The 17,836-nt window shown below is 32.3% G+C and overlaps 1 protein-coding gene across 1 annotated transcript in view; it reads left to right on the top strand.

The window, feature by feature from the left end:
- LOC118201397 (uncharacterized) overlaps positions 1-10,262 on the top strand; it is a 524,295-nt gene extending 514,033 nt beyond the window's left edge. Inside the window, exon 4 of the mRNA XM_085820601.1 lies at positions 7,606-10,262. Within this exon, the coding sequence (XP_085676727.1) occupies positions 7,606-7,892 (287 nt within the window). The 3' untranslated portion in view covers positions 7,893-10,262. The remainder of the gene's footprint in view (positions 1-7,605) is intronic.
- The last annotated feature ends 7,574 nt before the right edge of the window (positions 10,263-17,836 follow it).

Here is a 17,836-nt window from a genome sequence, read left to right as displayed (position 1 = left end):
GTAATTTTTTTACGTATTATTTCTTTAAGTTCATCGGTGTTTTTCTTAAATAAAAATATGGAAGAGGCTATCATGACATTAAAAATGTGTATTATCATATAACCAAAAGTAGTTTTTATGCAGAGAGATGCATGTAGTCAGTATAATGCAGCAACATTTTATTATTATCACAATTTTATCTTTTATTTGAATGTAGAGAATTTCGTAGACAAGGAAAGAAATTAGAAATTTTGAAATCGATGTTTATGCATAAGCTTTCTTTATGTGTTAGAAATAATTTCATTAAATGTGTGTTTTATTTGTGACACTTATGGTGTAGATCTCAATTAATTTGTTAAAAAAATGCCACTAAGAAATTTCAGTAAAATGGCTTTTTAAATAATTAATCTTCTTACGCCGTGCATTTGCAAATAGCATAAACGTGCTTATGTTGCTTTGTGTTGTCCTATCAGTATGGTTTTAGTGACGCTGGCTGCCTTTTTGTAGGGCATGGTTTGGTTGCGTGATATAGGTGTTAAGAAGACTTGGGTATTTATAGGTGTTTTTGTGTATATATCCAGTTTAAAATACTGGCGAGATAGTTTTCATTTCGACAATAAGTTAAACAATAACTGACTAATTACACAACTAAAATTAAGACTAAACATTACGACTAAAATTAAGACAATAACAATATTTCCCTTCAAAGCAATCTAAATAACTGCTTCTAACAGATGTTAAGTGTTTCGTATATTTATAATAAATATGTTTGTGTTCGATGTTACAGTCCCATATCACGCAATCAAACCAGTCAATAAAATGAAGACGCTTCAAACTTACTAGGTAAGAATTACAAGAACTCAAACATCATGGTTTACTTAATGATTATTTTATGTACTGGGGGAGAGGGAAACATGCGTGTCTAGCTGTCTTCATTATTTTTGGCAAAAATATTAATTACGTTCTTTAAATTTATCTTTAATTAGTAATAATTTTTGCAATGAAAACGATTACGTATTGCAAAACGTATAAATCTACCAGCGGCCGAGTACTTAAGTTTGTGTGTATGTGTATGTGTATTTAATTATGGCAAAGCACACAAGGGCTATCTGCCTAAGGGGAGGGATGCCTTTCGTGGAGGACTTTCTAAGGGAAACTGGCTCGTATACTCGTTACACATGGGGAAAACCACGAAAACGCCCATGCAGCCAGCCCGTTCGCGGGATTCGAACCTCGGACCGAACTACCAGTGTTCAGCGACTTTACCGCCCGGCCGCTGGTGGGCTCGTACTTATGGTTGCTACGCATTGATAATTCGAGGCGGTTTTGAGCGCTGGTTGCTAAGGGATTTTTCAAGATTCTTGCTACACATAACATGAATGCATACCAGTTTCCTTTAAAAATTTCTTTGCGAAAGTAGAAAATTTTGGCATGGTTTGCTTTAATGCCCAAACAGTTTCCAAAAACATAATTTTGTTTACGGATTCATAATATCGAACACTTCCACCAAAGCAACAATTTTCACTGTTTGAACAAAAACTAAATTTTCAAATGAAATTTGAAGAAGATTCTCAATAATATCGTAAAACTTTCATGAGAAAAAATAGCTCAAAATTTGTGTAACTGAGAAAATCTAATATGTAAATTGCTTCTCTGAAATTTATTGAGTTGAATAAAATTTCTGATATTTATAAATCATGCATTCCGGAAGCATAACCAAACCATTATGAATCTTATGTGAACTGGAAAACAGCCTTTCTATTATTTATTGTAGAACGCTTTTTATCTGCATATATAATACATTAAAATAATCTTTGAAATGCACTATTTTAGTTAAATTCATATAAAGTGAGAAATAGACTGAAACCAAATCGAGGGGGTGCTTAGAACGTGTTGAGTGTTTTTAATATGAACTGTGGTCACGAATTTTAAGCGAATGAAATTTAAACACTTTTATGTATGTAAATCCTATACTATGGCTTCTCTTGTTCCTTGGATATTTTTAATGTCCTATTCAAACTCATACATAGGAACTTCATGGTTTTACATTTAATCACATACGACTGAGAATATTAGACATTTTTTTCTTTTCGCGCTTCTTTTACGTATTGGTTGATTCGGACAAAGAAAACTAAAACCTTGTTTGATAAGTTTGTAAAACATTTTCTCCTTTCTTAACTTGGTATAATTAGAATCACGTCTAGCAGTCGGGTCCTGAGTTTGAATTACGGTTACGGTATCGTTGAGAGTTCGTCATGTTTCCTGGTTCTGAACAATTCTAATGGTCTCTATAATTACGCTTGAACTAAAATGTCGTGAACTATAGTTGGTCATGGTCATGCTTTGGGAGCTAAGTACTTTTCTTCACTGTCGCGCTTTAATTAGAGGATAATATAAGGAATTTTCTCTTTTCTTATATCGCATGTCTTTGTGGTGTAACTTGAAGCATCCCTGTCTAGCAGTCAAGAGGTCCGAAGTTCGAATCCTCGCGAAGGTACTGTTCACTTTTCATGTTTCCGGCCCCGATAAAAATCTAATTATGGGTATGTTTAACTTCAGCAAAAACATAAAATAGTAGGTAACTTCCAGGTTATTCATAAATTTAGTAAGGCATCGACGAATGCTAATATCTTAGAAGGAAATAGTAAAATGAGTCTGAGATATCAATTTTGCCTGAAATATTTGAATTTTCTTTCTTGCGTTCGCTTAAAAAATACATAGGACTTCTCTAAATGTATCATTCTTCTCTAATAAAATTCTCAAACATTCTCAAAAATCTAAACAATTTAGAAAGTTTTCTGTAGAAAATGAGTTAAAATTAAAATATTTTGATCATTAAAAGAGTTAATTCCCGTCATTTTAGAATCAAGTTCGCAAAGAATAGCTTTACTTGCATTTTTAGATAAAAGCAAGTTGTTTCTGATGTTTAATTGTCTTTGTGAATATTATAACGAAATTGGCTGTCGCATGGATTTTTCGTACCTAAACTGTATAATTCAATCAATCAGATTAAGACATATTAAATAATAATGTCGCTAATTACCTATCTTTCTTACTAGAATTTGATTTATTTTGGATTTAGAAATTGAATCATAGCTGTTAGCAGAACTTGACTGTTACAGAAAGTATTTGTCTATAATATCGCGTACCAAAACGTAGAGGAGAAAATAATGTGCGGCGGAGAAGTCTTCGTACGAAATGTTGTGGCAGACAAAGAGAAAAACTCGTAGTTTTGAAAGATCATGATAGGAAACATCACGAAGAAAATAAAGTGATGCTAAGCCTTTGCAGTTTCAAAATATTATCATTAAATATATCGTATCGTAGTAAAAGATAAACCGCCTACAAATCATCGCATGATGACAACGTCTCGGACATTGGCTTTCTGACTATTAAGATGTTAAATGCACTTTCGCGTTATGATGTGTGATCACAAGAAGAATTAAATAATATTTTTAGCTCTACATTTCGTAACTAATGAAGTTTTACTAAAAAAAAAAAAATCTGATGTGCACACGACTTGACTTCCTTGTATGGCCTATTAAGTTATAATACAATTTTAGCTGCATTTCATTTAAACTTATTTCCCTGAATTTCATTAAAGATATATTTCTCTTTCAATGAATTCTGTTCTCTCTCCGAGGCAAAGCAAAAATGCTGCAAAACTCAAAATATCTTCATAAATATTGTAAAATATTGAAAAACATAAAATACCATATACAGTTAAAACAGCTAAAAAAAGATTTTTACAATTAAAATTAGAATTTCTATGCAAAAACAAAACAATTCGGCCAATTGCAAAAAGGCAGACATTTCGGTGCGCAAAACTGAAAGTCTCACTCGGCGAAAAATCACTGAAGATGCAGAGACTGGTTTAATTCACTATTACATTGAGTTTCAAATGTAAACACATGGCGGTTCGTTAGGCTTAACTTAACATTTAAACTTTAAATCGTTGACAATTCTCAGATACTGAATGCAGATTAACTAAAGGCATAAAAACCCCAACCGGAACATAAAAACAATATATAATTTAGTCACTTTTGGAAGCAAAAAATGCACGAGTTACCAACATTCAAGAATAAAAAAACTAAACTCACCGAACAAGATAACAGAGTGGAAAAATATATATACATGTATTTATATACGATTGGTACAGCCGATTGCAACAAAAAAGAGAGGTGCGCAACTATATGTTAAGCAGTCCCACATACAAAATTTAAACGTTCTACGACTACTCGATCTTCAGTTATGCGAGATGCATACATCCGTACAGACGTCAAGGAAAAAATATCTTCTAAATTCATTTTAAATGCATTTTATAATCCTTTTGTCAAAAAGAGTCCTTTATTCTGTCTGTACGTAGAGATTTCATGCAAAAACATCGCTCAAATGGTTTCGATAGCGGTTGAAATGGCTATTTTCGTTGAAATGTGATTTTTTTTTTTTTCAATTACAATTCTTCCTTTAATTTGTACAAGGAAGTAACACGAAGAAAACTTCAGCATTAAAATTTTGGAATTAATAAATATTAAAGCTTTATATATTAGTTATACGAATTTTCAACTTATATTACCCGACACTAAAAATGCAACACCAAAAAAGAGTTGCCAGAAAGTGATGAAACTCGGCAAACAAAGACAGACAGCAACGAACAATAAGTGATTTTTATTTTGAAATGATATGCCTCACACAGAGTGAGAATAGCGTCGGTTCATTAGGTTGTAGGTCAACCTCATTAGGTTGACCTACAACCTAATGAGGTCCTACAACCTCACCAACCTAATAAGGTCATACAATCTTCCCAACCTAATGAGGTTCTATAATCCACAGTCCTACAACCTAATCAGGTCCTACAATCCACCATCCTACAACTTCATTAAGTTGTAGGACGGTGGTAAACAAAGCAGCACTTCTAGGTACAGAGTATCGCGAGGAATAACTCTCCATTCTCAGTCAACCATTTGCCACAGTTCGTCTTCTGAACGCGGCAATGGTAGGGTCTGCAAATGGAGCCCAATCTCATCCGAAATGTGTTCGATTGGTGAGAGATCAGACTTGGCCATGGAATCATCTCTACACATTGCAGAGTACGTTGGCTGATGCGCGGTATGTGGCGTTATCCTGCTGATAAAGGACAGTGGACACTTCCTGAAGGTAGGAAAATATCACCAGCCCCAATACATCATTTACGTATCATTGGACAGTCATAGTGAATCGTACATAATTACGGCCCAAATCATGATGCCGCGCTATTGTGCGGTGCAGCGTTCCATAATTGCTGCCGGATTGAGCCTATGTCCACAACGACGTCACACTCGTACGCAGCGACTATCGTTGGAAAAATAGAAGTGTGATTCATTTGAGAACACGACCTTGTTTCATTCCGTCGTCCACATTGTTTGAACACGGCACCATTGCAGAAGTTGATATCTATGACGTGGGGTCAATGGTAGTCTTCTTAACAGACATCAAGAGTGCAGGCCACTAGCCACAAATCGATGGCAAATACTTCTGGTGGATATGGGAACATCCAGGGTCTTTTGAACATGCTGCAGAATGGTGATAAAAGTGACTTGCGGGTGCGTCATCGCTTGTCAGTGGATGCGTTGATCAACGCCCAAATCATGACCCGACGTCATTCTGGTTGCAGCGGCCCATCTCGCACTTGCCACATTTCCTTGTTCCAACCATCGTCGCCACCGCAGGTGCACAGTGTATGTCATTTAAGAATTTTGCATGGACCAACCTGCTCTTCTCAGTCCAAATACCATGCCCCTCGTAAAATCGTCTGTCTGCTGGAACTGCTTTCGTTGATGACGACCTGTATTCTCTGCTATTACATACGTCCTCTGAACGTTCTATGAAAACATATGTTCTATGATGATTTCAATTGCAGAAAAAATATCACGAAAATTGAACATTCTGCAGGTTCCTTCCCTTATATCTTCTTCAACGTGCGCTAGAAAGCTGCGCATTTCATATCATTCGCATAACTCGAAGCATCTACCCTGAAATTTGCCTAATTTTCTGGCCACATCTTCTTGGTATCGTATTTTCAATATCGAGTCGTGTATGTCGCTTACTATTAAAAATCTTTATTTTAATTAACTTTTTATAAAGGGAAATTAGTAAACTATCATGAATCAAATTTAGTACAAAACAGTTAGTAGCAGGAAGATACGTAAATTTAAATTTCTGCTAACTTCTACACATAACATTAACTTTACTTATTTCCAGACTTTGAATGCTTAATTACCTTTCTCATTTTTTAATAAAAAAATGTTAGTTGATGAATAAATTTGAAATGCAGAGGTAAATACATTGTTTATATCTTTTTATGCTCACAAATCATTGCACAAAATCAAATTCAAATATGTTTTAATCAGAAAACTTACTCTTATCACGCAATGACTTGTAGATGCTTCACACTTTAGGACGATATTTTACACCACAATGTTTTATATCTGCGAAGTTTCAGTACCGCTTTATTTTCTATCTCTACATTTTATACTAAGATATTTTAAAAGAAACTGCAGGAGTTTCTTCTTGCGTTATTTTCTCCCGCAATATTCTTTCGATATTTTGAACTCGATGTTTCCATCTATAACCTCAGTTTCGTTGATAACTTTATCGCGATGTTTTTTGTTTAATGATTTAACTAAATCCGATTAAGTGCTATAATTGAAATTCTATGAAATTTCTATTGGTTTTGATATAACGTGGTGTTTTGTGGATTCTGACGTAAGGGGAATGGCCATCGAGTAAGTTTCTTGTCATACGCGTTATATAAGATGCTTTTCTTTTGTCTAATTTGTTCAGTGCGAAGGATTTATACTTCAATGATCTACAACACTGTATTCATGTTGCATGCAAAAGAGAATTTTCAAAAAATAGTTGCATAGGGATAAAAGACAATTTCTGGTAAATGCACGATTATCTGCATAAAATAAAACGAGTTTCTTCAAAACTGCGCAACAGATATTCAAATGATAGAATCAGAATCTAGATAGCAAATAGCAACTGGCTGTAGTAAATAATATTAATAGCAGCCACGGCGTGGTAAAGAGAAAAATGCTACAAGCTGAGTAAAAACTATATTTTTGAGAAAACTTCAACTAAAATTATCTTGAAACATTATCTTGAAAACTCCTTCATTTGGTTAATTTCATTTCTTAGATTAAATCTACATACCACACAATTTAATTGTTCGATAATGATTTTAGCTCAGTTATTTAAAACTTTCAGATATCAAGTATATTGGTATTCATTTCATATTCTTCTTCTTTTCATTTTCATCCTGCCCAATAAATTGGATAACGTCTTACGCTTTTTAACTCGCTATTAACGACATATAACACAACATATAGTAGCTTCTTGAAGTGGCGAGATTACTTGTTTGAAGCCTTCGATATCGACAGTTTTCTATAACAATAACTTTAATCCAGTATGTTCTAATTTAAAAACGATAAGAAGTTTAGAAAAACATTTTAAACATAATTTTGAATTTGAATTCCTTACATGTCATCAATAAAAAATTATAAACTTTTTGATATAATTTATCTTTCATACTTTTCGATAAATATATATCTTTTATTTGCTAAACGAACTAATTTTATCTTTCAGAGGCCAAAGCAGTGGCTTGCTCTTACGAATGCAAATTTACGGAAACTTCAGCAGTTATCAACCACCAAGTGGACGAACTTCTTGTGGGTATCGTCACTCAGATCAGACTCAAGGCACAGCAACAACAAGAAATGAAAGCTTTCTCAAACTCCGACAAGGAGGGTCGTAGTCTTCATAAAAGAATGTCTCTTGGCGGTTCTGGAAGACGCGCTAAGAACATTTTAAGCAAATTGCTTGGAAAAGGCCGAATTAAGTCACAGTCCTGTGGAAATCTTCACGTCTTGTGATATATCTTGATCATTTTACCACATGCGCTCTTTGGAATCAACCAGCAAACGCCCATGGAGAAAATTGTACTTTTACACTTAAATATATAAACACAGTTTATAAACTGCTGTTAGAAAAGAGGAATATTTTACTTTTAAGAAATTATTCGCTTTCCTCCTTTGAATACTTTGAAAACACTGTGATAAACTGAAAGCAGTTGAATGCTTTCAATTTATTATGGTACTCTCATGTTCTATATTCAGAAGTAATTACTAATATATTATACACATAAATTATATCTACTCATATAGATAAAGCAAACTTTTAAGTAGTCGTGAATAGAAGAATTAATTTTCTTTCAGTACATGTGTGTTATATTTCATATATTAGTTGTTATCAACTATTTAATATCTTCAAAGATATGAAGTTAAATATGTATCTTAATGACGAAACAATGTATTAAATTTCTTGCATAAAAATGTCAGACGAAATGCTCAATTTTCTAACAATTAGCTTTAGTTATAATTCGGATAATATGAAATCAAATATGCTTCAGGTATATTTGTGTAATTCTTGTTAGTACCCCAGAATAATTTCTTTGTTTGCTTTTATTCATTACTTAAGGTATCGAAGATGTTCCATAAAATTTTCCGAAGTTCTTTAAAACTTATGACAAAATTGATTAACAATTATATATATGATTATATTAACTTATGAAAATTGATTAAAAAATCTTGTTTGTCATGTAGATAATGCATGATCAATTAGCAAACATTTTTTTCTTTGAATCGATCTAATCTCATCTGAGAAATAAGGTTAGAAATAATCTTATTGTATGCACATAAAAATTTATATTAAAGTAGCAGTTATATCCAAAATAGATTTTTGTTTGATTTTTCTCCTAAACGTGATTTCTGTTGCGTGATCTTTTCATGATAACTTACATACAAAAAGTGCAATAAATTGTTACAAAAGAACTCTTTTTGAATGGAAACATGACACACTGAAGTGTCACAATATTAAGCACATCTAACTAATAATATGTAATATTTTCTTTTGCCCGAACATCAATTGCCATGTTGTTTGAGAATCATTATGAAGGTATATGATGTCAGGCACGTTCAGTACTACCAATAATGCAGCCTTTCTTGTGACGAAAGGAGTTTATTTGTATTAAGAATGTGACTGTAAGTAATTTTTTAATATATTCACGGCTTCTCAGAAATGTTCAGCATTATTGAAACCCGGCGAGAAAATGAGTTAAACGTTTTTGAAATATTACCATATCAAGCATTAATGATAGAGATAGTATCGTTCTTCTGGTGGAAATCGTCTTTATCAAGAAACATATATTTTACTGATCGAATCCGAATGGGCTGCAGTAGGATAAATGTCGTACATATCAAGAGAGTTTCAATTGCAACGGTGATCCTTTCTTATTCTATCAGAGTACATTCCATACCAAGGTAAAGCTACCATCAGCTTGTACATTTTAACTATCAGAAAGAATCCTCAGCACTGCGAAAACTTCTATTCACATCCATATGTTATAAACAGCTGGATTTTTCGAACCAGATCACAAGACGCAAGATATTTACTATTGCACCAATGTAAGGCACGTTTCTTGATGCTCCACTGTTAATTGTGATGCCCCTGCTTTCCATCGACTTAAACATTGCGCTGTGCAATGAAATTTTACTTCTCGTTGCCTCATGAGTTTAACAGCCTCATGCTAGTCTTCCTTTAGTGATTGTAAGCTTTATCAAGAGGCATCCATTCTATTTTTACATCAAATATAGAAAGCTACCTTTGCTCTGCACCGCTGAGTTTTAATTGTCTTTCAAGCGTCTTTCGGAAAATAAGTTATGAATAATTCTGTCCTTTACAATCTGCGCGTGGAAAACACATAAAGTGGAATAAAGCGCACATAATACGCTTAACAATTTTGCCTGAAATATGTTAGCGAAACTCATTACCTTATGTCATATATTGGTCATTCGACTGTATTCATTTCATCGCGAAGACAACAATAGGAATGTTACGCTTTTCAGGTTTCGACATTTCAGTTTAAAATCTGACACTTCCAATTTGTTTTATTAAATTCCTTTGATTAGGAGATCTCATATGAAGATTTTATTCGAAAACTTTTATTTTTCTTTTTGGCTTGTCTTATCCAAACTTCTAGAAATATGCACTTTAAAATTAAAAACGATTATTCGGAATGTAATTTTTGAAGTGTATATTTGTGAAAAGAATCCAGAATGCATACTTCAAATTATAAAGATCTAAACTGGTTAGCTATTTCTTAAAATGGGATCACATTTGTTAAGCCGTTGCAGATCTATTTGCTCACTTGTTAACCACTGCAGTTTAATAGTTTGTAGATTATATAGAGAATTCTATAGATTATATAAAGAAAGGCAAAATGTAAGAATTTTACACTTCACATTTTAACATCAATATACTACTAGACAGTAAATATTCAATAGCTATGAAAATATGCAGTACTTAATTAAAATATTTAATACATAGTGTACCAAATGACCAAAAATATGTCTAGAAAATTATTAAACAAATACCTGCTTAACAGTTGTATGTATGTCACAGGCTATTTTATAATTTAAGGCTATATGAGTAAATGTTTCCTATGCTTTTTATATTAAGATATGAAGCAAAATAGGTAGCCATTATGGCAATGATATACTTGGTCAGCATGTTCAGAGCAAGGTTATATTTGCTGTACTTTATTTAAATGTTAGGATGAGCTTAATATTTTTATTTCGTTTCATTCCTCTCCCCCCAAAAAACAATTCGCAATTAACTTTTTTTTTTTTTACTTTAGTGGAAGTGAAAGCAATCTGCTTCATTACTCTCAAAAGGAACTATATACAGAGAGTGATACATACAGAGGGAAAATATTAGGTATAAATAACAAGTAAAGTTTTTAAAATTTGATAAGATACACACAGTTTCAACGCAAATTTTCTTAATACTATATTTACACACAGTTAGTTAAAAAATCAAGAACGTTATACATATTTATGTATTATATTTTTCAGATTACAAGAAATATGAGCTCACTTCGAAAATATTTGCTCACTAAAATGGACATACATTATCGGTTTACGTATTGAGAAAATAATTTATTATACTTATAATTCCAACTTAAATTTTAATTGCATAGTTGTATTTCATAGTTGCAAAGTTTTATAGCACAAAATTATGCACAAATTAAAAAATAAATAAAAAAAAGTTGGTGGGTACAAATTCTAAGGAAAATGAATTTTTATTCTTTATAGCTTTACTATGTCACTTTGATTTGTTGCACGAAAAATGGTTATAGTAATATATTGCATTGAGTACAAAAAAGGAAATGCAAATGAATCTTCGCTGAATAATTTTTTAGTATATAATTCGAAAAATATCCGGGAAATTTTTAATTGTTTCGAAAAATGTATCCAAAGAAAAATCTAATTTAGAGCGTAAATGAAAAAGTCATATTAAAAAAGTTTATATTAAAATGAAAAAAAAAACAAGAATAATATCAAATATGCCGAAGGCATATTTAATATTATTCTTTTTTATATCTTTATAGAAATTTTCTACCCAGATTTTTGGTCATTTGGTACACTATGTATTAAATATTTTAATTAAGTACTGCATATTTTCATAGCTATTGAATATTTACTGTCCAGTAGTATATTGATGTTAAAATGTGAAATGAAAAATTCTTACATTTTGCCATCAGAATTCTCTATATAATCTAATAAATTGTTAAACTGCAGTGGTTAACAAGTGAGCAAATACATCTACAACGGTTTAACAAATGTGCGCCCATTATTCAGATTTGTTTGCCATGTGTGCAGATTTTTTGAAGTATTTTAATCCTCAAGCCTTATGAATTCACAATAAGTTAAACTTTAAATCTTTATTGATGTCCTATAATTGAATCACTTCAAATTCACATAAAATTCTATACGAGTCCTCTAAGGAAATACCGTAGGAATCTTAGAAACTTCATCGTACACAAAATTCGACAGAAAACTGTAATCTTACTTTTATAAATGAAAATTTCTTTTATCAATCACAGTCTCAATACTTCTTCTCAAAAAAGATGCTGGTAAAAAACATCTGCGCTTTTTTTATTTTCTTAAGCATATAATGAATTATCACCTTCCATCATGCATAATGTCGTGGTGTAACTGGCAGCCCATTCGTCTCAGAAATTCACAGAGTCCCAGCGAAGGCATTGCTGATTTTCTGTGTTTGTTTCTGAAATATTCTAAAACTGTCGTCAGTGTCCCCGACTAAAGTTAAAGGTTCGGTAATTTCCGTCGCATCCTATATTTCGCCCTCCTCTTCTCGCCTTTTACATGGTGTAGAATATAAGGAACTATCACCTTCCCCCGCCCCCCTAGTGCTCTAGTAGTGTATGTGGTTATATATACGGTTAGCATCGGAAAACCTTCGGTTCGAGTTACACAGAGAGCGTAGCTGATTTTTTCTTCCTTACCTGAAGCTACATAAACAATGAAATATAACTACACATGTTGGGAGCGTATAAAATTCCCTAACCTAACTTTTTTTAATAAAGAAAATAATTTTACGAAAAAGAGTCGTAATAACGTGCGTAGGGATAATTCTGTAGAATATAAAATATAGATTTTCATACGATTAACCTAGAGCAAAATATCTATCAGTGAAATATTGATATTGCTATAATTAACTAAGAATAAAAAATTCCATATGTTTATTTGCAAAATTCCTCAAAGTGATCGGGTAAAAATTTACTGACGTAAGTTATTTCCTTTTCATTAGTCACTTAGAATCAAAACTTTCTGGAAAATTTGGATATCAGATATAAAATTAAACTACTTGTTTTGACTATTCATAATGTTTAGGTAAACCAAAACACTTTTTATCACTCTTTGTGGATGATGCCTCAGTTTTCTATGAAAATTTTAATAAACGTGATATCGTACCAAATATAAACTCTGGTCCTCGCAACATTGAAATTGTTTTCATAAAAGTTTTCTTTTTATGTTTAAAAATTTTATAGTTAAAAATGTACCTTTAGAACCATTATTTAAAAAAGTAAACTAGTGGCTAGCTTTTTCAAACATCCTGTTTACCCCAATAACTCAAATTAATTAAATATGCCTATATCAGTGGTCGTAAGAAATTAATTTGATCCACGATGACATGAAAGCTGTTATACCAACGCCCGGTTAGGACAGAAATGTTTGATAAAATGCCCTGCAAACAGAAAGAATTTGCAAGTAATTAAAGTCTGTTTTGTCTATCAAACTTACATAGGATTAATATTAGGGCACAGGAATTGAACAAAAAATATTATAGAGAAACAAACAAAATGTGCTGGCATCTCAGTAGTTAAACGGGAAGGTATCTGAACAAATTTTAGGAAAGCACTCTATCTTTCTGAGCAAGAAAATAACTATACAGTAACTCTCACTAAAAAAAATAAAGATAATTTTTTCTCATTGATATCTAATAATGATACCTGTTAGTAGAGAGATATCTGAAAGTCCTCGTTCAGCTTCCTTTACTATCTTTGGTTTTTAAATTGTTGACTGAAATGTTAATGTTAATTCAGCAGTTTGTAATGCTGAAGTTTAATTCACCTTAACACACTTTAGATTTTTAAATCTGATTATTAATGACATATTATTTTTAAAACAAAACCCGCATGATAATGGCTCCAAATATTTTATGATACTCTACTCTATTACGGACCGACAATAATTTCTTCCCTGATAATTTTTCCTTCCCAGAAATGGTCGAAATGTGAGCTTCATTCACGAAATGAAGGATGTGTTAAAGTTTTAAACTAATATTTCATCCAGTAAATACGTTAATAAGTGTTTAGTTGAAAGTGCGTATAATTAGCAGAATATTATTGGTGATTTTACATGACAGCGATATATCAAACTGAACTGAGTTATGGATTTTTTCAAATCACTTTCGGTTATCATCATTGCATTCATTTATGGTATACTCACAAGTAACTGGTTCTTAAACGTTTAGTTAAAGTAAACATTAAAAAATATATTTTTAAATACCCGAAGCCTTTCAATATGTTTTAAATATAATAATACATTGGCCTATCTAGAAGTGTTTTGCCAAATATTTTGTAAAACAGTCATGCATTTTGCACAATCAAAGGCGCCAGAAGATAATTTTCTTCGCTGTTCTAGATATTATAAATTGTAATTAAAATTATTTGTGCAAAGGTGTCTGCTAATTTAAACTGAATTACCTAGGGCAGGCGGCGAGGACGCCCCTTTGCTTACCTGCCACACGAAGTTTCCCCCTTCTACTTGCTTAATTGCTTAAAGTAGAGTGCAATGAAGGAAACCACTGGCGGTACATTTCTTAAGAGCCACCGCTAGCTCAGAAAATAAAGGTGATTTAAATAATAAAATGTTAATTCACATGTCAAATATCTCTTTGTACACAACATTTCTTGTGTACATCTTTCCATCATTTTTAAGCTCGCCTTGCAGAGGACCATCCATTATTTTTAATTTTACGTCCGTTCTTTCACGAACTCTTGAACAGGCAACATAAAGTTGACCATGTCCAAATGCAGGCTCAGGTAAAATAATGCCAACACGCTTAAGCGTATGACCCTGAGACTTATGGATGGTCATAGCAAAGGCAAGTTTTACAGGAAATTGTCTACGTCTCAATTGAAACGGCAACCCTGTGCCGTGGCAACCTCACCCCATTGGCTAGTACAGTTACGCAAGCAACCAATAAACTATCGGCGACAAACAGACACTTAAGCCGCATATATATATGGTGTGAAGTAACATCATCTCCTGCGAAACGGCTGGCTTCCGGGCTTAGCGAAGCACACCGTTGGAATCCGCAGGTCCCTAGCACGTCATTTTGACCATTTTTGTGACTTTAATTAGCCGAGATATTAATTAAAAACTAATTTTCCCCTACGTTTTCCCTAGATTTTCCACTTTCTTTCTTGGGTTTTCCATATTAGACGGATTTGGTTACGTGCCAAATTCTTTTTTCTCGAATATCTACGGAACGGCGCCGAGTTGAAATTCGAGACGCGTATCCTCGGATTCCAAAAAATTCTCCGAATCCATCCATACCGTTGCCATCTTCGTACGACATTAATCGGCCGAGATATTAATTAAAAACTGCGGAAACGTTAATTTCCGCGCTCATTTTTCTGAGTGGCAACAATAAACTATCGGCGACACACACTTTAGCCGCTTATATATATAAAGAAGATTTCAAAGGTCTACCACATACTTAATGACAATAAGATTGCAGATCAATTTATCAATTTTAATATTATATAAAATATTGCAACAATCGTGCAGTCTTTACATTGCATGTTTCACGTTAAATTTCAATTTTAGTGCTAAATTTTGATAGGTGTAACCGATTAAATTCAAAATTAGTACGTGCAGAGTATTTCAAAAAGCTTGTGTTGCTAAATATTTCTTGAGTCTATAATATAGACCCATACTCCAATTTTTAAACTATCACATATATGAGTATAAACTTTCAAACTGCAACTTTTCCAGCCATACCATTCCGGCTATTAATAAAAATTTCAAGCTATTCATAAAAATCTGATGTGTACACCACATGACTTCCTTTTACGGAATAATAAATTATACGCATTTTTCCTGCATTTCATTTAAACTTATTGAATTGAATTAAATCTACTTCGTCAATAGCGCATAAACCATAATAGAATAAATGCGTTTTTTAAAATTCACTATATTTATTTACCATAGAGATACTCTGGCGCGAGGTTCACTTAACAACGTTACATCTCATTCATTTTATAACTCAGAATGCGCAAATATTATATCATCCGAAGAATTGTCTAATCATTGCCAAATATTCTATTCAAATACTATAATAAATCTGAAACGATATATAAAAGAAATTAAACCAATAGAAAACAAACAGTTTTTGACAGACGATTCAGCGCTGCTTACCTAATGCGCATGCGCTATTCGTAAACATTCTCTTCTGTCCGAAACAGTTTGGCAACAGTATTTCCTGCTAATATCAAACACTTATTTACTCAAATTTCATTAGAGATGTATTTCTCATTGAATTAATACAGTTCTCACTTCGCGGCAAGGCCAAAAATAAATAAATAAATAAATAAAAGCGGAAAATATCTTCATTAAAAATTTAAAGATATAGAAAAATATAAATCACCAAATACAACTACTTTTTAAAATTTTGCAATTAAAATTACAGTTTTTACGCAAAAACAAGCAATTCGGCCAGCGGGAAAGAAGACAGATTTTTAGGTGCACAAAAGTGAAAGTTTACTTTTGGTTACACACGGCAAAAAGACAGTGAAGGCGTAGAAACTGACTGAATTTGCTGTGGAAGCTAATTTAATTCCAGAATGGCTTAAGAACAATTTTATTTGCAATAATAAAAGAAGACGTTACTTTGTTGTTGCGAAGCTTAGTTTCTCTAGATTGGCAACAAATCCACTATTCTGCTAAATTGAAATGTAAACAAATATGACTGCTATGAAAAAAAGTAGACCTAGCCGCACTGAAACATCTTTTAAATTGTTGATAATTCTACAACTATAACATGCAAGTTAACTAAAGGTGTAAAAACCTTAACCGGAAGATAAGAACAGCATAATTCAATCATTTTTAAAGCAAAAAATGCGCAATTTACAAACATATAAGAATAAAAAAAACTGAGCTATCTAAGCCGAGTAACAGAGTATATATATATAGACATATATTTATATACATTTAGTGCTGCCGATTACAACCAAAATAGGTGGTGCACATCTACATATCGTAGCAGTCTTATACACAAAATTTCAACTTTCTGAGGCTACTCGTTTTTGAGTTATGCGAGATATGTACGTACGTACATACGTACGTACGGACGCCACGAAAAAGTGTCTTTAGAATCCATTTTAAATCAGTTTTAAAATTCTTTTCGAGAAAAGAGTCCTTTATTCTGTCCTTACGTACCGATGTCACGAAGAAACATTGTTAAATTGCATACGATAGCGGTCAAAATGGATATTTTCGTTGAAATATGGTACCCGAAATTTTTCGGGATTACAATACTTCCATTTTACTCCCTACAAAGAAGTGAAAGTGTACCAAATTAAAATTTTTACGAAAGACACGAAGAAAATAAACTGTCTATTCGAAAATGCGTTTTTGAAGTCTGAATTAGTTTTAAAATACTTAAACATTTAAATTTACCCGAGATTTCGTTAATGAAGAATTTTGGAAATTGTATACAAATTTCCCTAAAGATAAATTTTCTAAGAATTCTCGATTGATTTAGATATGCATAAATTTAGAAATATTCGCTTAAGTTTCATTTGAAGGAAGGCTAAAATTTGAAATTTTTTATGAGAAAAATTAAGTTTTTGTATGACCTTAAAATCAGCGGGTTTCCATTTCTTTAGTTTCGATTGAAAACGGCTTAAATCAGCAAATAGTCTTCGTTCCCCCTCCTCAAGGTTGGTTATCACAAAAGTAGGGATTTTCCCCCTAAAATGTCTTAATTGGGAGGGGGATAACTTATCAATTAGAAAACATTTTATAGAAGCTACCATAAACATATAAATTTCATATAATATTAAAATCATGTCACGTGGTCATATTCACCACAGTCCATACGTAACTTGGCTCATATCTTAAATTTAAACCATGAAACTGCAACTAATTATTCAAGAAACTGTTAAACTTGCAACATTTTGAAGCAACCATCATAGTATTAATTTAAGCATTTACAATGATTTTTTATTCTCCCTAAATATTGACAGTTCAGAAATCATAAATATTGTATTATATAATTTAGCATATCATGTAAATTTTTATTCAGGTAAAAACCGCTGTCCTTTATCATTACAATTTGTATGCTAGCAATCCCTTAGTGTTGTACGTATAAATGATAAATTTAC

The sequence above is a fragment of the Stegodyphus dumicola genome, chromosome 7 (genome assembly GCF_044657685.1).
Source record: "Stegodyphus dumicola isolate Sdum_Otavi_A_Nest chromosome 7, ASM4465768v1".
Classification (NCBI taxonomy): domain Eukaryota; kingdom Metazoa; phylum Arthropoda; class Arachnida; order Araneae; family Eresidae; genus Stegodyphus; species Stegodyphus dumicola.
This window is presented reverse-complemented; position numbering and strand designations above follow the sequence as displayed.